Here is a 25188-nt window from a genome sequence, read left to right on the forward strand (position 1 = left end):
GGGGGGAGGGGGGAGGGGGGAGGGATTACATTGGGAGTTATACCTGAGGTAAATGATGAGCTGACGGGTGCTGACGAGTTGATGGGTGCAGCACACCAACATGGCACAAGTATACATATGTAACAAACCTGCATGTTATGCACATGTACCCTAGAACTTAAAGTATAATTTTAAAAAATTTAAAAAAAAAAAAGAGCGTAAGGATTCCTTTATTAGTTTTTTTCTCACACTTGTGAACATTTATATTTTTGGTTCCTAGCTCTCCCGCTGACCTTCCTTATAGTTTATCTGGATATACCATGTAGAGGATAAGGGGTGGTATTGAGTTTGCAGGGTCCAGCCTGTACTACTAAAAGCAAAACTCAAAACTTCTGAAATGGTTTCAGACCTAGTGTAGGAGGGTTTCTTCTCCTGCCCATCAACACCCTCCCCACAAGCCACAAGCTAATATACTGTCTCAGCCATAGTGCTTTTAGCACATATTTGTCCTAACTTATGCCTGGGGAGATGCTGCCTGCCAGTAAGCTTTTGCCACCACACCTTGCCAAGCTATTAGAGTTTGATCCTGAGTGTCTGTGAGCTTCCCAAATATTTTATTTATTTATTTATTTATTTATTTTGAGACGGAGTCTCACTCTGTCACCCAGGCTGTAGTGTAATGGCGCATTCTTGGCTCACTGCAACCTCTGCCTCCCGGGTTCAAGCCAGTCTCCTGCCTCAGCCTCCCGAGAAGCTGGGATTACAGGCGCCCACCATCATGCTCAGCTAATTTTTGTATTTTTAGTAGAGATAGGGTTTCACCATTTTGGTCAGGCTGGTCTCCAACTCTTGACCTCAGGTGATCCACCTGCCTCGGCCTCCCAAAGTTTTGGAATTACAGGCTTGAGCCACCACACCTGGCCCCAAATATTTACTCTTAACTTCTTAAGCACTCTCATTTAAATATAAAAGCCTGGTTCCCTTCCCTAGAAGGATATAAGACTCAGATGAAATAAGACTCAGGTGGTTTGGTTTTAGTCCAGGCCCTCCTGGGTTCTACTGGAAAGGGCAGTGGTCTTAGAGGTAGAATTAGGTTTGACTGCTAGCTTTGGTGGCTTCTCTGCCAGTTCGCTTCTGTTCTAAACACAGGTTTCTCTCCTTGTCCCTGCCAGTGAGAAGTAGCCATCAGTTTGATAGTGCTGTGTAGAGACCCACTCCTAGTGCTAGGCCCTGTGTTCAGTAGTGTTAAGGGCATTGGTCCATTCAGGATATCGGATTCAGCAAGGTTATGCCCAGTGGATTTATGAGACTGTCCCTAGGCAAAGAAAAGTAAGTTGTGGATCATACACTGTGGCCTATGAGAGACTGGCATTGTAGAGATGTATCTTCTCAACATTTGATCCCCAAATGGAGGGGCAGCAGGGTATAGTGAAAGGAGCATAGGCCTAGAATCCAGAGCAGGATTCAAATCTTGACTCTTTCGCTTCCTAGATGTGGAAAAGTTACTTGTCCTTTGAGTCCCAGCTTCCTCAACTATAAAATGAGGATGCTACCCAACTTGCGGGATTGCCGTGAAAACTGCATGAGGTAACGTGGATGTGAAGTGTCTAGTATTGTATGTACCTGGGACATAGTAGGTATGCAAAAAAATACTAGCTGCTATTATTATTATTAAATTATTTATGAAAGTAACAAACATACGTGTTTATCGTAGATGATTTTGACAATGATGAAAGTGAAGAAAAGTGTTTCACTTATATACTAATGTTTTATTATAATATAGTTACATATGTTAAGCTGCCTACTATATCTTTTTTTTTTTTTGGGACGGAGTCACTCTGTCGCCAGGCTGGAGTGCAGTGGTGCGATCTTGGCTCGCTGCAACCTCCGCCTCCTGGATTCAAGCGATTCTCTTCCTCAGCTTCCCTAGTAGCTGGGACTACAGACGCCCGCCACCATGCCCAGCTAATTTTTATATTTTTGGTAGAGATGGGGTTTCACCATGTTAGCCAGGATGGTCTTGATCTCTTGACCTCATGATCCATCTGCCTCAGCCTCCCAAAGTGCTGGGATGACAGGCGTGAGCCAGCACGCCTGGCCTGTCTTTCTGATATAAATTTTTTTGTTGTTGTTTGTTTTTGAGACGGAGTCTTTCTCTGTCACCCAGGCAAGAGCACAGTCGCGCAATCTTGGCTCACTGCAGAGGCAACTTCTGCCTCTCGGGTTCTAACGATTCTCCTGCCTCAGCCTCCTGAGTAGCTGGGATTACAGGCGCCCACCACCACACCTGGCTAATTTTTGTATTTTTAGTAGAGATGGGGTTTCACCATGTTGGCCAGGCTGGTCTCGAACTCACCTCAGGTGATCCATCCACCTCAGCCTCCCAAAGTGCTGAGACTATAGGCGTGAGCCACCACGCCTGGCCTGATGTAAAATTCTGGAAGTGACATGTGTACATAATCTAGTTTAAAAAGCTGAAATATATTACAAGTCTTGTATTAAATAACGAAGTTCTCCTGCTTTATTCTTTCTCACTCACTGTCTTCCTCCTGGCTGGTGCTCTTCTTGAGGGGAGATATTGGTTTAATTTATACAGTATTTGAACACCTGGTGCCTATTAGCACAGTGCCTGATACTTATGGGCTTTCAGTACATGTGGGTTGTTATATTGTTTTTGAAAGGTTTAAGTCAGTACTTAGTATAGAACACAGATTTCAGGTTGATTAATTTTACGGCAGTTTGGAGAGGCTGTCCAAAGCTTTCATGATACCATACTGAGGCTCTGTTGACTGGGATCTTGGTTTTGGTTTAGATTTGCAATTTTAATCTGTGTCTGTTTTGCTGTAGTAATTAATGAGCAAGATATTTTGTAGGAGTTGAACTTTGTATTAATTCAGTTAGGTTAGCTATGAGAAATAGACACTTAAAGTACAGTAGCTGAAACAAGTGTCTCTCTTGTATGTAAAAGTTTGGCAGGAGATGGCCTGTGATTGGCGAGACATCTCTGTTTCATGAGCCTTACCTCCTCGTTCACAGCTCTGCCAACTCTTGGGGCATGGTCGTGTCCTCATGGTCCAAGATGGTAGTTAGACTTCCAGCTATCACATTCATTTTCCAGGTAGCACAGTGTAGAAAGGGATGAAGAACAACGTCCAAAGATCTAGAGCTGGAATCTTTTAAGACAGGTTACAGAAAGCACCTACAATGACACTTTTTCGTTACCTGGCTACATCTTGGAACAAGGAGCTGGAAAATGTAGTGAATGTTCTGAGTGGCCTGGTGCCCATGTTACAGTTGTGGGTTCCATTACTATGGGAGGAGGGGAGAATAACCACTGAAGGGCGACTAGCAGTCTGGGTCACAGATTTCAGGCTCTTTTCCTATCATTAATCCCTTGTTAGTCCTTCCCTGATGTGCTGCCAGGATTGCTAATGTAGCAATCCCTTTCTGCTGTGTTTTCAGTTTGTTTTCTCTTTCTGCTGCTGACTCTGTCCTTCTGCTTTAACCCTTACTTGGAGATTTCTCTCCCATTCACCCCTTCAGAGCTGGAGGCCTTGAAACACTTGCGTGGATGTGTAATGGAAGCAGACAGGTAATTCCTTCCTTGGGGGCAATGACCTCCTGCTTTCTGCATAATGTGCTTATAGTTGCAGCATTGAGATCAGTGGTTCCCTTGGGAGGGGGTTACTGAAAGGTGTCTTTGAATCTAACAGTGTTTGTATAAAGTGTAAATATTTCTGTTTTTCACATGTGCATGGGTGCTGTTGTGTTGCTAAAATACGAATTCACTTAAAAGCCTTTTCTTAGGGTGTTTAGTATTTTCTTAGTGTTTAATATGGCATGGTGGTCTGGGGTCCTGACTGATTTCATTCAGGCCTGAGCTAAATGAAATGTCCTGGCTCTGCCTCTTCCCATTTGTGGACCAGCCTGCGTGAATTTCAGTCTCCATGAATTTCAGTCTCCATATCTGAAAGTGGGCATAGTTATACCTATTTTCCAGTATTGATGAGAGGATTAAATAAGATTATAGGTGTAAATCACTTAGCTTAGCATCTGGTATGTGCTAAGGACTCCATAAACATTAGCTGTGGCTATTATTTTCTTCTTAACACACACTGAAAGTACAAATAGCATCATAATGGCTTTTTTTTTTTTTTTTCAGCTGAAAGGACATATTTTGAAAGGTTGGAAATCATTACTGTAGCTTCTCAGGGGACTCCAATATAGCCAGCCCTGGAACAGGTAGCTGGGGACCAGTACCTAAACTGATGTAAGCAGACACCTTTTGGGATGATTTGCATTCATTTATTAATTCCAGAAGAATGTTTATTGAGCACTTATTATTCCTCTTCAGGTTACAGGCGTAGAAGGGAGACCACTGTAGTTCGGCCTTACTCTAGCTCAGGAAAAGGTCACTGTAGTGAATGCTTTCTCTCTCTATCAGGGGTGTTTTGGACCCATTCATTTGCTTTGGTTTCCTCTTTTATAACAAAAGGGAGTGACTCCTAAGTCCCCAAGGACCCGATTCTCTCCACCTTCCTGTAGTTACTGTGGCAGGGACTTTTGGCCGCTGTGCCTGAGTCCTGGTCGGAAAGCATAGCTTTGCTGGTTGTGCCAGTGGAACCCGGTGCAGCTCTGCTGACGATGTGGAAGCTGCTGGGGCCACCGTTGCTGCTGGCATCTCCCTTCCATCTCTAGCCAGCACCACAACTGCCGAGGTCGAGTCAAGGAGTCTAGGTGGTGAATCATTTGCCTTGGTAAGCAAGTCTGGCCTCTCTTGGCCTTGCCTGGAGAGACAGAGCGGGCACAGCACCAGGGGCCAGGAGAAGCTGGGGGATGCACACTGGCCGTGCCCTGGCTGCCTGGTAGTGGTCCATGAGTCAGGCCTCCCATGCAGATCTTGCTGCGTCAGCACAACAGGGAGCCTGCTCTGTGCTGGGTCTGAGATCATCTTCCTTCCTCCACTGGAGGCAACGTGCTGTAGGAAGCAAATGTCTCAAGTGCCACTCAGGCGCTCTAATGGCTGGCTGTGTCTAATGAATAGGGCTTTTCTCTGGGGTAGAATCACTTCACCTAACTCCTTTTCCCCCTACGTTTAGCTGTTCTTCAGCTCAGATGGATGGTGGAGCTTGGCTGGCTCCTGGGAAGGACTGGCACAGCTTCCAGGGAGTTATAGACTCCAGGAATGTCAGAGGTAGGGAAATGGGGGCCTGGTGAAGGTCGTGCAGTGGTGGAGCGAGAACCCAGACACCCTGGGTCTCCATCTGTTGCTTTTTTCTTTCTGCCTTGGTGTAGCTCAGAGACTGTTTTTATTAAGGTAAGAGAGGATGCTGTGACATAGATCTGGAGTTTAAGCCTTGGGCTTTGGCAGTAACAGGCAGGAGTACATGTATGCCTTTCTCTATTACGCCCTCCCAGGATGGATTTTGCATATCAGGAGAGATGGAAGAACCAAGTGATGGAAAGCTGGAAGCCTTTGAAAGTTTCCTTTATAGGCTATGCTAGTTTCCTTCTCCCTACCCCAAGAAAACAAAACTGAACGCAAGGTTCTATGCTAGGGTAGCAGATTGAACATGTCAAATGCTACAGCTACCTTTACTCCCTCCTGAAACCCAGTGAAAACCACAGCAAACCCACAAGGTGGATGGGAGAAGAGATGGTAGCTGTTTTGTTCTGGGGGATGGAAAACTGATGGAGAAGTGGTAATTGACTTAGAACACTTGAGAAAGATAATTCTAAGCTGACAGTAGGGAAAGCAAAAAAAACAAAAACAAAAAAAACCCCAGCAATCCCTTTATACCACAGAATCTCCTCCACTTTATGCAGCCATTTGACTGCCTTTTCTTCTTGGAAAGGGTAAAACAAGAGTTACTGGACTGGAGACACCAAGCACAGAAAAAAATAAATAAAATGAAACATACCTCCTACACATCCTTTCTAAGGAACTACTGGAGAGTGCACACCACCAAAGCAGGGGAAGGAATCAGTAAAGAGGGGAGAGGGTTATCGGACACGGGGATTAACACAGGAGGGAGATGAAGGGAACCCCTGAGGACAGCGTACCAGACGTAGAGGATGGGCAGCTTAGATCCGAGCAGCGTGACTCAGGATGTCATCACCAACTTACCTGCAATCATTGTGCCATTGATTTAACTGGAGGACTGACTACCTGGGGAAGCTTGGGGCAGATTGTATCTGCTCTTGGCTGTCTCGCTCATGTGCTGAGGAAGCTCCTGTCGCCCCTCCTTGCCCTGCTGACTGGATAGACTCATTTTATATTAACAGAAGTGTTTTCTTTGCCCAACCCTCAGTGCTAAAGATAGGTCCAAGTGAATTCAGAGATAGAAAATATGAGCCAGGCACAGTGGCTCACGCCTGTAATCCTAGCACTTTGCAAAGCCGAAGCGGGCGGATTACTTGATGTCAGGAGTTCAAGACCAGCCTGGCCAACATGGTGAAACCCATCTCTACTAAAAACACAAAATAAAGTAGCTGGGCATCCTGGTGTGTGCCTGTGATCCCAGCTACACAGGAGGCTGAGGCAGGAGAATTGCTTGAACCTAGGAAGTAGAGGTTGCAGTGAGCCGAGATTGTGCCATTGCACTCCAGTCTGGGCGACAGATTGAGAGTCAAAAACAAACAAACAAAGAAAAGAAACAGAAAATACAGAAGAGTCCCACTCTCCCAATTACCTTGACCCCTACCGCCAGATGCCCCCACTGTGGTTACCCTCCCTGTTTCTCCTGTGTTTCTAGGACTTGTTCATGATCTTGCCTATCAACTTTCCCAGGAAGAGCTCTTGTAAATTCCATGGGACCGTGACCAGAGACTCTGTTTAGCTTATTCCCTTCGGGAAGGCTTCATTTAGCAAAGGCAGTATTTTTACTCCCCCGTGGTATTGTGGGGAGAATAGTGTCCCCCGCAACCCTCCAAACAAATGATATGTTGAAGTCCTAACCTGTGAAATTTGGAAATACCATCTTTGCAGATGTAGTCAAGTTAAGATGAGGTCATACTGGATTAGGATGGGCCCTAATCCAATGACGGGTGTCCTTATAAGGAGACACAGACAAACAGAGAGGAGAATATTAGGTGAAGATGCAGATAGACACACAGAGAGAAGATGGCCACGTGAAGATGCAGGCAGAGATTGGACTTATGCTGCTGCAAGCCAAGGGACACCAAAAGCTACTGGCAGCTACCAGAAGCTAGAAGGGTCAAAGAAGGATCCTTCCCAAGAACCTTCAAGGGAGATGGCCCTGCTGACACCTTGATTTTGGACTTCTAACCTCCAGAACTGTGAGAGAATAATTTCTGTTGTTTTAAGCCACCCAGTTTGTGTTAATTTGTTATGGCAGCCCTAGGAGGCTACAACACACAGCTTCATTTTTTGTTTGCCACTCACTTTTTCAAAACTAAACATTATCTTATTTAGAGATGTGTACATAACTGGTAAAATCATAAAGAGAAGTAAAGAAGTGAATAACGAATCAAGGTTGTCAGATGTTTGGGGAAAAAGGAAAGGGGGTGGTGGAGAGAGACACATGGAACTTCTAAAGGGACTGGATGGGGTTATGTGGGTTTTCATATTATGTTCTTTAATATTTTAAAGAAATATTTTTATATATATATTTTTTAATTTTAGAAATGGAGTTTCACTGTGTTGCCCAGATTGGAGTGCAGTGGCTGTTCACAGGCACAAACATAGTGCACTACAGACTTGAATTCCTGGGCTCAAGCCATTCTCCTGCCTCAGCCTCCCAAGTAGCTGGGACTACAGGTGTGCTCCACCACTCCCAGCCATATATACATTTGTACATGTTACATGTATACATTTTAGTGTACTCTCCTATGTGTATAATACATTTAACAATAAACTTTAAAAAATAAAACAAAACGTAACCCTCAAAACCAAATTAGCTGAGTTACCTAATGTGGGAGAGATGGTGCCGAATCATCTGAACCAAATGCAGGCCTGAGGACATGAGCCTTGGCACCAAGGGGAGCATTTAGCAGATTGGAGCCCCTTGTACTAATGGAGATGAATAATAAATAAGAAATCTGAAAATGACATAGATCATCAACCAAAGCTAAGTTTACCGATAGGACCTAATGGGAGAGTCGCCTCAGTGATGCCAAGTTTTGAGAGCCTGGCCTCGGCTAAATGATATTAGGTCAGATTCACAAAGCCCTTTGTGGCAAGACACCTCCCATTTCTCCTGCTGACCTCCTAATGGGATGGCCTTGAGACCATTTTAAGTGGTGTGCATTAAGCAACATTGAATTCCAAAGAAAGTCATTCAACTTCTTTATATAAATGGAGGATCAACATTCATTTTGGGGCTGTTTGTCTCTAATTCCTCTCTAACACTTCAAATCTTTCTTCTCAATCAGAGAAGGCAGGCCTTAGGCTCAGCACTTTGACCATATGTGGGTCTGCTACTACACCATTTATTTTCGTTTCATTTTATATGTTTGTACAGATTACTCAATGTTAGGAGAATTTTTGGCTTTCCCATTTACAATAGTGATATAAAATTTCTTTAAAATTTTTGTTTAATTTTTAATTTTTGTGGGTACCTAGTAGGTGTATATATTTTTGGGGTACATGAGATATTTTGATAGAGGCATGTGATGCATAATAATCACATCATGGAAAATGGGGTATCTATCCCCTTAAGCGTCTATCCTTTGTGTTACAAGCAGCTCAATTATACTTTTAGTTATTTTTAAATGTACAATTAAGTTAATTTGACTGTAGTCACACGGTTGTGCTATCAAATACTAGGTCTTATTCTATTTTTTGATGCCCATTAACTATTATTTAAATAATAATATTAAGTGGTATATATAGTTGGTGTCCTAATTGGGAAATAATCAAGAATGATGTCTTTGTGTCAGGCACAGTGGCTCACTTCTGTAATTCCAGTGTTTAGGAAGCTGAGGAAGGAAGATCGCTTGAGGCCAGGAGTTCATGACCAACCAGTCTATATAAAAAATAAAAAAATTAGCTGAGCATGGTGGTGTGCACCTGTAGTCCTTGCTACTCAGAATGCTGAGGTGGAAGAACGCTTGAGCCCAGTAGTTCAAGGTGACAGTGAGCTATGATTGCGCCACTGCACTCCATGCTGGGCAACAGAGTGAGACCCTGTCTTGACCTGATGTTCACTTTTGTCACGTTATCTTTCCTTATAGAAGGGGAAAGGCCATTGAGATAAGCTGAGAGTCTTCAGGTTATCTTTCCCTGTGTGTTCCCTACTCCACCTGGCAATAGCTGGGTGTGTTAGTCATTGGTGAACCCCTGGCTGAGGTATTACTCTTTCTCTAGTCTCCTCCCAATGCCCCTCCACCTCCTGTCCCAATACCTGGCAACAATAACATGGGAAAGTAGATAGTTTGAGAAGATGCACAGATATCCCATTGGTCAAGTACATGACCAGCAAGAGATGAGTTCTTTTTTTTTTTTTTTTTTTTGAGATTGAGTCTCATTCTGTCACCCAGGCTATAGTACAGTGGTGCAATCTTGGCTCCCTGCAACCTCCGCCTCATGGGATCAAGAAATTCTCCTGCCTCAGCCTCCCAAGTAGCTGGAACTACAAGTTCCAAGTGTATGCCACCCCGCCCAGCTAATTTTTGTATTTTTAGTAGAGACAGGGTTGTGCTGTGTTGGCCAGGCTGGTCTTGAACTGCTGACGTCAGGTGATCCGCCCTCTGCCTCCTAAAGTGCTGAGATTACAGGCATGAGCCACCACACCCAGCTGGGATGAGTTCTTTCAAAGAGCCTTGTCCTGTGCTTGGTTCTTAAAGGGGATATGGCGTAAGTTCCAGAAGAAAAAGAATGAGGTTTTTGCTTTCTAGGAGTCATACTGTATCACATGCTAGCGGAAATGATGACCCTCATATATATGCAGCAGTCAGAAATGATTAGAAGTGCATATAATGTTAGATTATGTGGTATTTGGATGCTGAAGGAAGAATTCAGGAAAAAGAAGTGCACGGTAGACTAATCAATGACAGTTTTAGGGATTAGGCAGAGTTGGAGGCAGGGCTTAAAGACACATAGGATTTCTTTCTGGCCTCTGTACGGCATGGCACAAAGGTGAAGAATGTGGTTCTGAAGTCAGACAGATCTGGATTTGCTTCCCTTCCCTGTCCCTCACCGACTGGGCAACTGGCTTAACCTTTCTGTTTCTGGTTTGAAGTGCAAAAAATGGGGAAAATAATTACGCCTACTTCTGAGGGTTGATTTAAGGATTAACAAAGGCGATGGACATAAACAGCATCGTGCTGCTACATAGTAAGTGACCCATAATGAGTGGCTGTCATTATTAATCAAGCATTCCATTTATCTCTACAGCAAAAACGTATTGCATGGTTATTGTGTGTCAGGGACTGCCAGGCCTTCCATATCAGTCCCTTGAGCACTGAAGCCTATGGTTTCCATTTATGTACAGGATACCTAATTATAATAATAACTATAGTGTTCCAAGTGCCAGGTACTCTGCTAGTTGCTTTATTACTGTATCACCTTTAATCTTTATCCCCATTTTGTAGAAGCAGGAATTGAGGTACAAAGTGTAAGAGATTTGTCCAGGGTCACATTAAGAGTGTCAAGCCTAGGAGTTAAATTATCTCCTCTTTTCCTGTTCCATACTGACTCTTGTTACTGTGAATCTAGACCCATTATTTCCAAAACTAAACTTGGCTTCTTCAAATGGGCTTTTTCTCTGAACTTCCCAATCAGGGGCACCACCATTCTTCTGCTTGTCTCCCAAACCTGAAAGGCTGGAGATGTCTTCCTTCTCCATCCAGCCCCTACATCTGGTTAATCACTAGGTTTTTAGTTCCAATGTATCTTTTCCTTTCTGTTCCACTGCCTGGCCAGGCCCCCATTGACTTACGCCTAGACTTGTTAGTTCTTCTCAGTACAGTCACACATCACTTAATGGCAGGGATACATTCTGAGAAATGCATCATTAGGCAATTTCATCATTGTGTAGACATCAGAGTGTACTTATACTACACACCTGGGCTATATGGTGTAGCCCAAACCTGTCCTGCTGTGGCTCAGGACAACTTTTTCCTTTTTTTTTTTTTCTCTTCAGCTTATCGGCTGTTGTTAGTGTATTTTATGTGTGGCCCAAGACATTTCTTCCAATGTGGCCCAGGCAAGCCAAAAGATTGGACACCCCTGGTGTAGTCTATTGTTTCCAGGCTACAAACCTGTACATGTTACTGTACTGAATATTGTAGACAATTGTAATGCAGTGGTAAGAATTTGTGTATCTAAATGTATCTATAAATAGAAAAGGTACAGTAAAAATGTGATATAAAAATAAAAAATGGTACATCTTTAGAGAACACTCACCATGAATGGAGCTTACAGGACTGGAAGTTGCTCTAAGTGAGTGAATGGTGAGTGAATGTGAAGACCTAGGATATTACTGTACACCACCATAGACTTTATATTAAACACTGTACACTTAGGCTACACTAAATTTATATATAAAACTTTTTTTTAGACGGAGTCTCACTCTGTCACCCAGGCTCACGTGCAGTGGTACAATCATGGCTCACTGCAACCTCTGCCTCCCAGGTTCAAGCAGTTCTTCTTCCTCAACCTCCTGAGTAGCTGGGAGTACAAGCACGCACCACCACACCCAGCTAATTTTTTGTATTTTTAGTAGAGATGGGTTTTTGCTGTGTTGGCCAGGCTGGTCTTGAACTGTTGACCTCAAGTGATCCTCCTGCCTTGGCCTCCCAAAGTGCTGGGATTGCAGGCCTGCGCCACCGTGCCCAGCTGAAAATTTTTCTTTCTTCAATAATAAATTAATCTTAGCTTACTGTAACTTTTTAACTTTATAAACAAAAATTGTTTACTTCTTAACTCTTTTTTAACAATAGAGCTTAACATAAACACACTGTACAGCTGTACAAAAACATTTCCTTTCTTTTATCCTTATTCTATGAGCTTTTTTCTATTTACTTTTTTTTTTTTTTTTGAGAGTGAGAGAGGTCTCACTCTGCCGCTCAAACTGAAGTACAGCGGTATGATCATGGCTCTCTGCAGCTTTGACTTCCCAGGCTCAAGTGATCCTCCTACCTCAGCCTCCTGAGTAACTGGGACTACAGGCATGCACCACCACACCTGGCTAATTTTTCAATTTCTTTGTAGAGACAAGGTTTCACTATGTTTTCCAGGCTGCTCTCCAGCTCCTGGGCTCAAACAATCCTCCCACCTTGCCCTCCAAAAGTGCTGGGATTACAGGCGTAAGCCACCATGCTTGGCCTACATTTTTTTTTTAAACATACGTTTTTTGTTGTTGTTTTTACATTTTAAACTTTTTTGTTAAAAATTAAGACACAAACACACACTTTAGCTTTGGTCTACACAGGGTCAAGATCATCAATATCACAGTCTTCCACCTCTACATCTTGTTCCACTGGAAGGGGCAAAACACACCTGGAGCTGTTATCTCCTATAATAACAATGCCTTCTTCTGGAATGCTTCCTGAAGAACCTGCCTGATGCCGTTTGACAGTTAACTTTTTTTTTTTTTTTAACATAAGTAGAAGGAGTGCACTCTAAACTAATGGTAAAAAGTATAGTATGCTGGCCAGGCACAATGGCTCCCACCAGTAATCCCAACACTTTGGGAGGCCGAGGTGGGAGGATCGCTTGAGCCGAGGAGCTTGAGACCAGCCTGGACAATGAAGTGAGACCCCCTTCTCTACAAAAACTAAAATAATGAACTGGGCGTGGTGGCACATACCTATAGTCACAGCTACTCAGGAGGCCGAGGTGGGAGAATCACTGGAGTCCAGGAGATCGAGGCTGCAGTGAGCTATGATTGCACCACTGCACACCAGCCTGAGTGACAGAGTGAGACCTTGGGTCCAAAAAAAACCCAAAAAAAACTAGATACATAAATCAGTAACATAGTCGCTTATTAGCATTATCAAGTATTATGTATGGTACATAATTGTATATGCTGTGCTATTATACGACTGGCCGCACAGTAGGTTTGTTTACAGCAGCATCACCACAGACACATGAGAATATGTGGTGCTATGACATTATGACAGCTGCCATCATCACTAGGCGATAGGAAGTTTTTAGCCCTGTTCTTACCTTGTGGTACCACTGTCATGTATTTGGTCTGTCACTGACTGAAACGTCATTATGTGGTGCATGACTGTTTTTGCCATTGCCTGACAGGAGAGGTGAGGTTTACACAATGCACTCTCATGGACTTCACCAAAATTTGATAAAACATTCTTACATTTTTCAAGATGTGAAAGCATGAGAATTTGTTATTGCCACAGCTGTTTGTCAGTGGTAGAAGTTTACAGTGGGCTTACTGCAGTGGTACAAATATGTAAACTGCTGTGAATATAACCATTCGCTTCCACTCAGGAAAGTATGTTGGGAGATAACCGCTGTCCACTCTGTTTTTGTTTTAAAGCTTTCCTCTTTAAACAAATGGGGCTGGGACAACTGCATAGCCACATGCAAAAGAGTGAAGTTGGGCCCCTATCTGATATTATATGCAGAAATTAAAAATGGATCAATGACCTAAATGTAAGAGCTGAAACCATAAAACTTTTGGAAGAAAACATAGAATTAAATCTTCATGATCTTGAATTTGTTAATGGTTCTTAGATATTATACCAAAAGTATGTGCAATAAATAAAAAAATAAAGTGGACTTCATCTAAATTAAAAACTTTGGTGTATCAAAAGTATCAAGTAAGTGAGAAGACAGCCAATAGAATGGGAGAAATATTTGTAAGTCATATATCTGATAAGGGTCTAGTATCAGAATATATGAAGAGCTCTTATAACTCAATAATAAAAAGACAAACCACCCACTTTAAAAATGGACAAAGGATTGAATGGACATTTCTCCAAAGAAGATATGCAAATGGACAACAAGCTCATGAGAAGGTAGATGTTCAATATCATTAGTCATCAGGGAAATGCAAACCCAAACCACAGTGAGTTACCATATCACATGCACTAGGTTGGCAATAAGAATACCAATAATAAGGAAAATAACAAGTATTCGTGAAGATGTGGAGAATACTTGGAGCCCCCATAGTCTGCTTGTGGAAACGTAAAATGGTCCAGCTGCTGTGCAGAACAATTTGGTTGTTCCTTAAAAAGACAAACATGAATTACCATGTGATCCAGCAAGTATGCTCCTAGGTATATACGCCCCAAATGACAAGTATACAAATATATGTATACACATGTTCATACACACTAGTCACAGCAGCCAGAAAGTGGAAATAACCCATGTGTCTATCAGTGGATAAAAGGAGAAACTGTAGTATGTACATACAGTGGAATATTATTCATCCATAAAGAGGAATGAAGTGCTGATATAAGTTATAATGTGGATGGACTTGAAAACATGTTCAGTGAAATAAGCAGGTGTGTCACATATTGTATGATTGAATTTACATGAAGTGTTCAGAACAGGTAAATCCATAAAGACAAAGGAGATTGGTGGTTCCTTGGGTTTGGGAGGAGGGAGAATGGGGAATAATTGCTTAATGGGTACAGGGTTTCCTTTTGGAGTGGCGAAAATGTTTTGGAACTAGACAGAGGTAGTAGTTGTACAACATTGTGAATGTACTCAATATCACTAAATTGTTCACTTTGAAATGGTTAATTTTATGTTTTGTGGATTTCAGCTCAAAAAAAAGGTCTACAAAAAATAAAATAAGGCTTTCACAAGCTTTGGTGCTTTAATGATTAGTAGCAATGGGTGCTTGGTAGATACCAGTATTTGAGGACATGATTATTGAGAGTCACTGGCGTGCACCACCATGCCCGGCTAATTTGTTGTATTTTTATTAGAGACGAGGTTTCACCATGTTGGCCAGGCAGGTGTCGAACTCCTAATCTCAGGTGATCCACCCGTCTTGGCCTCCCCAAATGCTGGGATTACATGCGCGAGCCACCATGCCCCGCCATGAATTTATTTAATTGTGATGTGTGTATCTTAGTTTCTTCATCAGTAAAACTGAGATGGCAATAGTACCTACCTTGTAAGTTGTTGTGAGGATTAGAGATAGTGACTATAAAATGGGTGGTACAAAAATGAATGCACTATAGGTGTTTAAGAAATGATGGCTCTGACCATCAATCTATGGCAGCTAAACGCTGGAGCCCACAGGAGAGGCCAGGAGGATGGCAGAAGAGTTCTGTTCTGTGGTTTTCCTGTGATTAATGCAGACTCTGGTTTCTTCTGTATTCATTTCCTTGCCCAGTATTGATCCTCCAGAAGGTGGAGAATGGAGACCTGAGCAACAAGATTCTGAAGATCACTGATTTTGGCCTGGCTCGGGAATGGCACCGAACCACCAAGATGAGTGCAGCAGGGACGTATGCTTGGATGGCACCCGAAGTCATCCGGGCCTCCATGTTTTCCAAAGGCAGTGACGTGTGGAGGTAAGGTCCAGAGGGCCAGGGACAGCATTTCCCAGGTCCATCTTGGTGGCATACACATTTCAAGACTTGGAGAATTGAGGTTACATAGGATCCCAGGCACCCAAAATAGGTCTAAGTGACCTCCCCACACAGTCATCTATGCCAATTCACATGTTGCCAGGGGACAGTTTCTAATGCTTTCATCTACCAAAAAAATCCTTCAAGTGCTATACGCAGGCCACTTTTTGCTGGTGATTGCTCCCTAGGAAAGGCCAGTAGATTCCAGGGACAACATGTACTCCCATCTCTGCCCTGTAAGATGGGAAGGACACTCAGTCCCTCCTGGAGAGCTTCGCGAGGATCAGCCTGGCTTGCTTAGCAACAGTGCTAGGCTTTCATGGCTGTTATTGCTGAACTTGGGAGAAGATTAACCCAATGTCTTCACGCTAAGCTCCTAAGCCAATGAATATTCTTTGTGCAGTCTCTTTTTTCTTGATGGCCTAAAAATTATCTTTTCCAGTTATCTAGTTAATCTTTTAGTCAAGGCTCTATCTGTTGACATTAATCCAGAAATCGGAAAAAAAAAAAATGGGTCCCAAGTATGTACCCAGAACTGCAGAGCCACAGACTAGAAATGACCAGCCATCCTCCTAGTTAATGTGAGCCCAAAAGGTTGCAAGGAAATAGATCTAAAAATTTTCCCAGCTGAGGAAGGATGAGCAACTACTCAGTCATCATGGCTGTGGGACAGTAGCATCGCCTTGGTATACAAAAGAAAGGACAGTAGTTTATCATTATTTATCAGTCCATGGAGTTATTATCCTGATGTATTATAAAGTGAGCTTCTGTGTGTGTGTGTGTGTGTGTGTGTGTGTGTGTGTGTGTGCGCGCGCACATGTATATTTTAAATAATAGTTTTATTGAGCTATTATTCACATACCATAAAGCTAACCCTTTGTACACTTTAGAGTATAGAAGTTGGCTGGATAGTGGCTAATACCTGTAATCCCAGGACTTTGGGAGGCTAAGGTGGAAAGATTTCTTGGGCCCGGGAGTTTGGGACCAGCCGGAGCAGCATAGTGAGACCCCTATCTCTACAAAAAATTGAAAAATTATCCAGCTGTGGTGGCATGCACCTCTAGTCCCAGCTACGTGGGAGGCTGAGATGGAAGGATTACTTAAGGCTGAGAGGTTGAGGCTGCAGTGAGCCGTAATTGCACCACTGCACTTCAGCCTGGGTGAGAGAGTGAGACCCTGTCTCAAGAAGTAAATAAGCATGTAAGTCAATGGTTTTTAGTATATTTAAAAGGTGTTTATGGGTCACCATTGTTATTAGTTTCCTGGGGCTGCTGTAGCAAATTACTATTCCTAGTGGCTTAAAGCAACAGAAGTGCATGCTTTTGTAGTTCTGGAGGCCAGAAGCCTGAAAGTGATGTGGGCAGGGCCACACCCTCCAGAGACTCTAGTGGAGATAATGATTCAAATCAGGATTCTGGGTATTAGGACATGGACATACCTTTTCAGGGCCACCATTCAACCCATTACAACCACTATCTATTTCCAGAACTTTTTTTTTTTTTTTAGATGGAGTCTCACTCTGTTGCCCAGGCTGGAGTACAGTGGCATGATCTTGGCCCACTGCCACCTCTGCCTTCTGGGTTCAAGCGATTCTCCTGCCTCAGCCTCCCAGGTAGCTGGGATTATAGGCGTGCACCACCACATCCAGCTAATTTTTATATTTTTAGTAGAGATGAGATTTCGCCATGTTGACCAGGCTGGTCTTTAACTCCTGATCTCAAGCAGTCCATCTGTCTTGGCCTCTTAAGGTGCTGGGATTATAGGCAAGCAAGTTCCATGCCCGGCCAATTTCCAGAACATTTTTACCCACCAAAAAAGAAGCCCCATATCTATTATCAGTCCTTCCCTAATCCTTCCTCCTTCTACTCCCTAGCAAACACTAATTTACTTTCTGTCTTTATGAATTTGCCTATTCTGGATATTTCACATAAATGGAATCATACCATATGTGGTCTTTTGTGACTAGGCTTCTTTCATTTAGCATAATGTTTTCAGTGTTCATCCATGTTGTAATACAAAATTAGCCACGTGTGGGGCGTGTGCCTGTAATCCCAGCTACTCAGGAGGCTGAGGCAGTCTTGAACCCCGGGGGGCAGGAGTTGCAGTGAGCTGGGATCATGCCACTGCACTCCAGCCTGGGAAACAAGAGCGAAACTCCATCTCAAAAAAATATATATATATTCATCCGTGTTGTAACTTATATCAGAACTTCATTCCTTTTTAAGGTGTAATAATATTCCATTGTATGGATAGACCACATTTGTTTGTCCATTCATCAGTTGATGGGCATTTGGGTTGTTTTTGCTTTTTGGCTGTTATGAATAATGCTGCTATGGACACTTGTGTACAACACAAGCTTTTGTCTAAACATAAGTTTTTTGTATAAACGTCAGTTTTCTTGGGTCTATTCCTAGGAGTGAAATTGCTGAATCATATAGCAGTTCTATGTTTAACTTTTTGAGGAACCACCAAACTTTTTCATCATAGCTATACCATTTTGTTATATTCCCTTTAGCAATGTATGAATAATGTTACAATTTCACCACATCTTTTCAATACTTGTTATTGTCTTTTTTTAAAAAAAAGTTATGTCCATCCTTGTGGATATGAAATAGTATTTTATCATAATTTTGATTTGCATTTCACTAAATGACTTGTGATGTTGAGTATCTTTTCATGTACTTATTGGCCAATTATATCTCTGAACCTGAAGAAATATCTGTTCAAATCCTTTGCCAATTAAAAAATTAGAGTATTTGTTTTTTTATTGTTGAGCTAAAAGAGTCCTTTCTATTCTGTTGTCAGATATATGATTAGCAAATTTTTTTCCATTCTGTAGATTGTTTTTCCACTTTCTTAAGGCTGTTCTTTGCAACAGTGTTTTTAATTTTGATAATGTCTAGTTTATTTTGTCATCTGTGGATTGTGCTTTTGATGTCATAGCTAAAAAACATTGCCTAGTTCAAAGTCATGAAGACTTACACACCTGTATTTTTTTCTAAGAGTTTTATAATCTTAGCTCTTACTTTTATGTCTCTGATCCATTTTGACTTAATTTTTGTATGTGGTGTGAGGTAGGGGTCCAACTTTATTATTTTTCATGTGGCTATTCAGTTATCCAGGCCCCATTTATTGGAAAGACTATTTTTTTCCCATCAAATTATTTGTCTGTTCACTTTTATCAATTTACCAGAAATATAAAGGTTTATTTCTAGATTCTCGGTTCTACTCCATTAATCTATGTCTGTCCTTATGCCAATACCACCCTTTCTTAATTAGTATGACTTTGTGGTCAGTTTTGAAATTAGGAAATGTGATTCCAACTTTGTTCTTCTTTTTGAAGATTGTTTTGGCCATTCTGAGTCCTTTGCATTTAATGAATCTCAGGATAATTTTGTTAATTTCTATAAAATAGATAGCTGGGATTTTGATATGAATTGCATCAAATCTGTAGCTTTGTGGACTATTGACATCTTCCCCCCTCCGCCCCCGAGACAGGGTCTCTATTGCTTGAGCTGGAGCGCAGTGGTGTAATCATGGCTCACCATAGCCTTGACCTCTTGGGCTCAGGTGATCCTCCTGCCTCAGCTTCCTAAGTAGCTGGAGCTACAGGCATGCTCCCCCCTTTTATTTTTATTTTTATTTGTAGAGACAGGGTTTCGCCATGTTGCCCAGGCTAGTCTTGAACTCCTGAGCTCAAGCTGTTCACCTGCCTTGGTCTCCCAAAGTACTGGGATTAGAGGGGTGAGCTACTGTGCCTGGCCCTATTGACATCTTAATAAGTCATCCAATTCATGATCATGGGATATCTTTCCATTTATTTAGACCTCCTTTAACTTCTTTCAGTGATGTTTTGTAGTATCTGTATGTTGAACCTTATTTTACCGTGCATTAATTACAGGGTGAAGTAGCTAATGAGAAGAAATGAGTTTAACTTTCCTTAAAATATCTGACCTGATCTCATTAAGTTGAGTTGTATGCTGATATTCAACTATTTTTGATATATAAAATCAGCAATTTCATGTTTCAGTTTAACAGTTTCATTGCTTGACCGTATGCTAATGAGATAAATTAATACATTAATTAAGCTAAGCTGCTGTTACAAAGAGGCCTGCAGATATGGAGGCTTAAATAGGATAGAAGCATATTCTCTTTCAAAAACTAGTCTAGATAGCCCACACTAGCAGGGCAACTGTGCCCCATGAGATCTTTTAGGAACCTAGGTTCTTTTAGATTCCCTCAGTGCATTGACCTTGACCGAATGGTTAAATTGGGTGACTGTTACATGTGTATTAGTTTTCATAAAAGAGGAAGGAGAACTTACTCATGGCAAGCACAGTTTATCTTTAATTTGGAGACCATCCAGAAGTAGTACACATCTCTGCACATCCCATTGCCTGCACTTGGTTATGTTGGCACACCTGGCTCCAAGGGAGGCAGAAAAATATATGTTCTAGCTAGACAACTGTGTGCCCCACTATGGAAGACAGGAAGGGTGGATTTGAGGGGACAAGCAGCCGCTTTTCACACTCAGCTTTCTCTTGCCTTTTTTAATGGAAAACCGTGACTTCTCAGTAGCATGATTGTTTTCTACCTCCAATATTCCCACTATGTTTCTTTTCCCAGCCTAACCCTGAAATTGCTCAGGTTTTATTGTCGCACACTCCAGAGGTTTCTGCTGGTGATGATTTGGACAGAGTTGTGTCATGTATCCAAGCACCTTCCCAGTGGGAAGGGAAAGCACAAATGCCTCATGTAGAGTCTTCTCAGGATGACAGAAATGGTAGACAGGGAAGGACAAGGCTATCGCAGAACTTTTTTCTCCACCGAAAGAACAAGGGCAGGACCTTTCAACTTTTACCCTAAGTATTCTTGTTCTAAGACTAACCTCTAGGTCTTGTCCTATAACCATGATCCTAAAAGCAGGCTTGAAGGAAGAGCCTCTGGTGAGAGGAATCTGATGAAATTATTCTAATCTCTAGAGGAAATTGCTTGGAGGTAAACCTCAAATCAGAAGTACTTTGGATGGTGTGTCTTGGATATTGTCACATGGTCTGCCAGCAGGTCTCTAGTTGCTCTAGTCTAGACTTGTTCCCAGGACTTAGACCTCCTGACCCAGTTTGGTTGATGATTGTGGTTTGAAAACATAATTCACCCTGCTCCATTTCAGCTGTCTTAGCTTCTATGCTGCAGGATTTCCTTCAAGGCACAATTTATAACCCATTAAATGGGCCTTTCATTCCTCCTTCCTCAAGCCTACCCATCTAAGTAGCTCCAAATGGTCTCTCACCTTTAGCAGAGGAAAATGTGTGTCCACTGCTATACATACAGCAATGCTTGTATACTGGTGACAGTTGTTACCACCTACAAATGCTTAAGGGCTAGGCTCTGTGGTAAATGTTATACATCTTTTATAGTCTTCACAAGAATCCCCCAAAGTAGGGATCATTATTTCCGTTTTATAGATGAGGTAACTGGACTCAGACAATTGAAGTCACATGCCTAAGTTCACCCAGGTGGCAGACATAAAGCTATGATTATAACTAGATATGTGTGTAGTGACAATCTGTGCTTGTAGTTATGCCACCATCTGTACAGTCTTGTTCCTGCACTTAAGGCAGCCTCTTTGGAATGATCAGCCCACTGTGCCTAGGGCCCAGCAGGGTGTCCCAGAGAAGAACAGGGCATATACCTAGGAACTTAGTACAAAGCTGTTTCCCAAACTGACTTGTAACTCACTGACTCATTCAAGAAGTGTTTGTGGAATGCTTGCCCTGTGCCAGGTACTGCCTGAGTCTGAGTGCCCCATACCTCGCTCCTCCTGGAACTCATCCAAAGCTGGGGGCCTCTGTGCCTCTGCTATTCCAGGTGCCCAGGGCCAACTGGTTTGTCTTTCTGCTCTTTGAGTGTGCTTCTAAAGTTCTCCTGCAAATGTTGTGATGGAGGGTGAGATGATAAAGGGCTGGATCCTTAACTGTGTAAGTTCCCCAGTCTGCTTGGATTGGGAACTGCCTCAAGAAAGCTATTGCTGAAATTGTTGCCTTTCTTTGCGCTGTGTGGGTAGAGCAGTGGTTACAGTCAGAGGGCGTCGTCCCACAAGGCCTTCTTGCCTGTTGGATGTGGGATGAGGTGGAGGCATTTTCTTAATCATTTTAAATTTTAAAAATTACAGTAGTGGCCAGGCATGGTGGGTCATGCCTGTAATCCCAGCACTTTGGGAGGCTGAGGCGGGCGGATCACGAGGTCAGGAGATCGAGACCATCCTGGCTAATGTGGTGAAACCCGGTCTCTACTAAAAATACAGAAAATTAGCCGGGCGTGGTGGTGGGTGCCTGTAGTCCCAGCTACTCAGGAGGCTGAGGCAGGAGAATGGCGTGAACCGGAAGGTGGAGCTTGCAGTGAGCCGAGAAAGCGCCACTGCACTCCAGCCTGGGCGACAGAGCGAGACTCTGTCTCAAAATTACAATAGTAAAACGTTTTCTATAGAAAAAATTTGAAAATATGGATAAATAAGAAAAGACAGGAAAAGAAAATCACCGTGAACCCACTTATAGAGATAATGTGTATTGATGTTTGGGTGTGTTTACTCCTATTCATGTGCTCTTGGGCCTATCCCTAGTGGGATCTTTCTGTTTTGTAAGTTGCTTTTTGAATGTAATATAGCATGAACATATAATCACATTAATAAATATGTTGTTATGTCAATAAGTTTATCAATGTATATATTACATATATGTTAATATATCATCGTTCTGAATGAGGGTTCAGTTAAGAAGAAGAGTTATATGCTACTTTCAATTTACAAAGTGCTTTCACATATATTAGTACAATTATCTTTGTCAAAGATTATTTAATAGTCAGTATGGTTCCTAGAATGTGGAATCACAGATAATTACCAAGTGCAAGACATTTCCCAGCCCACCTCATTCAAGGGAGACTGGTCATTTCCTTTCAGAGCATGGACCCTGACCTGACAGTGGCGAGATGATGCAGGTTACTACAAAATAGAGCTCTGGCCCAGCACAGGCATGGAGTTGCTGTGCCTTTTGTCAAGAAAGGTGGCTGTCCACTTTTCCTCACTTTGAAAAAACATCAAACATCCTCCACCTCTGATCCTAGGAAATGGTTGAAGGGATTACCAAGCCTCGGGAGGTGATTAATTATTGACTAAGAGTAAATTTTCTGAGGGTTGAGTTAGGCAGTGAGGACTTTTAGGAAATTACTGGCAGCACTGTGGGAGCTGGTGGGTCTGTGTTGCAGGGAGGCACTCGGAGGCAGTGACTTAGCTGAATGAGTTCTTCAAGGCTGCTTGCAAATGGTCTTCAAAGGACTTCTTGACCTTTTAACCTTGGGAGGGCAACTAAGTTGGCTAAACCTGAGGTAAATCGCATCCACTTCTACTGCCCACCTCTCCCTGGAGCTCAGATCCATGTAAACTTGTATTTCTCTTGAATTTCTCCAGTCTTTTTTCCTGCCAACAGAATACCAAGTCTTTATTTATATCACCCACCTTCCATTGTAAAAATAAAGAGGGACATTGGCAGAGGAAAACTAGTGTAGTCAGCCCCAGAAAGGCTTCTTCTCTGAATGCCAGTGTCCCTCAGCAAAGCTCTCACCAACACTGTAGCTCTACATAAGCCTCTTCAGACACATTCTCATTTCAGGCCCTTTTGGAGAAACCACAGGTCTACTAGCCATAGATCGTAATTTCTGGATGAGGGTTAGTTGCTATTGTTAGTGATTCCTTGTAACTCTTCTGTAGGGTCGGTATTGCTGTCTTTGTTATAGGGATGAGGAAATTAGGTTTGGAGAGGCGACCTTGCTCCTAATGGCACATAGCTGTTAAGTGATAAAACAGGCATTTGACCTGAGTCTGTCTAAATCTTTCTCTGGTAGCATTCTGCCTATTTGGGCAGTAGTTCTAACATTCCTTTTAGCTGTAGAACCTCTGAAGTGGGATAGAATGCAGACAAACAAAGAAACAAGCCCAGAGCTGCCCTGGCTGGAGCTAACGGGGCCAGTCCCAGTCCCATTAACCACCCCCCCACTTGCTTCCAGAAGGTCTGAGACACCTTCACAGGACACTTAGAGCTCAGTGTGAAAACTGTCACAGAAGGGATGCAGGGACACAAACAGAACATGAAACACTCTGTGATCTTTCCATGTAGTTAGGGCCCAGATACTACTGTCTTTGCCTGGTTGGGAGAAAGGGGTTCTGTGGGACCTTTGGTTTTTATTCTCCAGGATGGAAGTGGGCATTAATTCCAAGAGCAAGCAATGGAGGATAACAGTGGCTTTGACCTAGGAATCTGGTTGGCAGTGCTGAGAGTTCCTGGAGGTCACCTGGTAGAAGCTCCCCAGCATGACCACTACCTGGATAAGTCACATGAAAGGTTTGTCAGGAAGTGTAATAGTGCAATTCTTAATGATGTTTGGGTTTTCCTCTAGAGGACCCAGGGCAGCCTGCAGGACTGTCTGACCATGCGCTCACTCCCATACCCACACACCCACTCACTCACACATCTATGAGTGCTTCCTGTGTACCAGAGCTTGGGCTAGGTCCTGAGAATGCAAAGATTAAAAACAATTTTCCCTGGTCTTTAGGAGCCCATAGGCTAGCAGACAAACAACTACAATGTATGGCAGCCCAAACAGACTGAGTAACATCTGGGGATGTCGGGAAGGCATCGTAAAGTGTCCAACGCTATTCCCATAAGCCTCCAAACTAAAATCCATCTCCTGTCTAGACAAGTCAAGACCAACTGGCTACCAGGCGTTTTGGTTTTTCCTGGTAAGATGCATAAAGAAAATGATAGTATTTGAAGTCCTCACTGGGGTAAAGCCATCATCTGATGAATGAATAAATGGTGGGACATTTGAGTTGGATCTTGAAAGATGATTAGAGTTTACCAAGCAGAGAAATGGTAGAAGGTATTCTAGGGGGAAGAAATTGACAATTGGTCTGGGCCCACCATGATGTACTTACTCTGTGTATGCCCTTGGTAAAACGCTCCTAAACATGTCTAAAACTTGCTTTCCTTATGTGCAAAATGTTGATAATACCTATCAGAATTGTAGAGATTCACAGTGATGTTTGTAAAGTGTCTTCGCGGTCTTCACATATAAAGTTTCGTGATAAATAGCTACTGGATTTATTATTATTATTATTATTGATTATTTTGAAACAGAGTCTCACTCTGTCACCCAGGCTAGAGTGCAGTGGTGTGATCTTGGCTTACTGCAACGTTCGCCTCCTAGATTCAAGTGACCATCCTACCTCAGCCTCCCAAGTAGCTGGGATTACAGGCGTGCACCACCACCACACCTGGCTAACTTTTGTATTTTTAGTGGAGATGGAGTTCCGCCATGTTGGCCAGGCTGGTCTTGAACTCCTGACCTCAAGTGATCTGCCTGCTTTGGCCTCCCAAAGGCTGAATTGACAGTCTGAGATTACAGACGTGAGCCACCACGCCTGTCCTATTATTATTGTTTAAATGAATATGACCTTTGTTACTGGTTGCAAGACTTATTGTTGAGTTTGGTGTTGAAAACATAAGGAGAGCCATTCTTCTAACTATTCATAGCCTTGTGGTTTCTCGTCCTGACTTATTCCTGGAAGGACTGAGTGCTGTGTGATTGTGTCTGGTTCTGATCGTGAATTCACAGAATAATTCTTCTATTAAGCTTTGTACT

The 25188-nt window shown here is 42.7% G+C and overlaps 1 protein-coding gene across 3 annotated transcripts in view; it reads left to right on the top strand.

Moving 5' to 3' along the window:
* Window positions 1-25188, top strand: part of LOC105494312 (mitogen-activated protein kinase kinase kinase 9) — an 88935-nt gene that overhangs the window by 34657 nt on the left and 29090 nt on the right. For all 3 annotated transcript variants that reach the window (XM_071099947.1, XM_071099948.1, XM_011762641.3), the window contains exon 3: window positions 15258-15438. In XM_071099947.1, the coding sequence (XP_070956048.1) occupies window positions 15258-15438 (181 nt within the window). The remainder of the gene's footprint in view (window positions 1-15257; window positions 15439-25188) is intronic.

This window comes from Macaca nemestrina, chromosome 7 (genome assembly GCF_043159975.1).
Source record: "Macaca nemestrina isolate mMacNem1 chromosome 7, mMacNem.hap1, whole genome shotgun sequence".
In the NCBI taxonomy this organism is placed as follows: domain Eukaryota; kingdom Metazoa; phylum Chordata; class Mammalia; order Primates; family Cercopithecidae; genus Macaca; species Macaca nemestrina.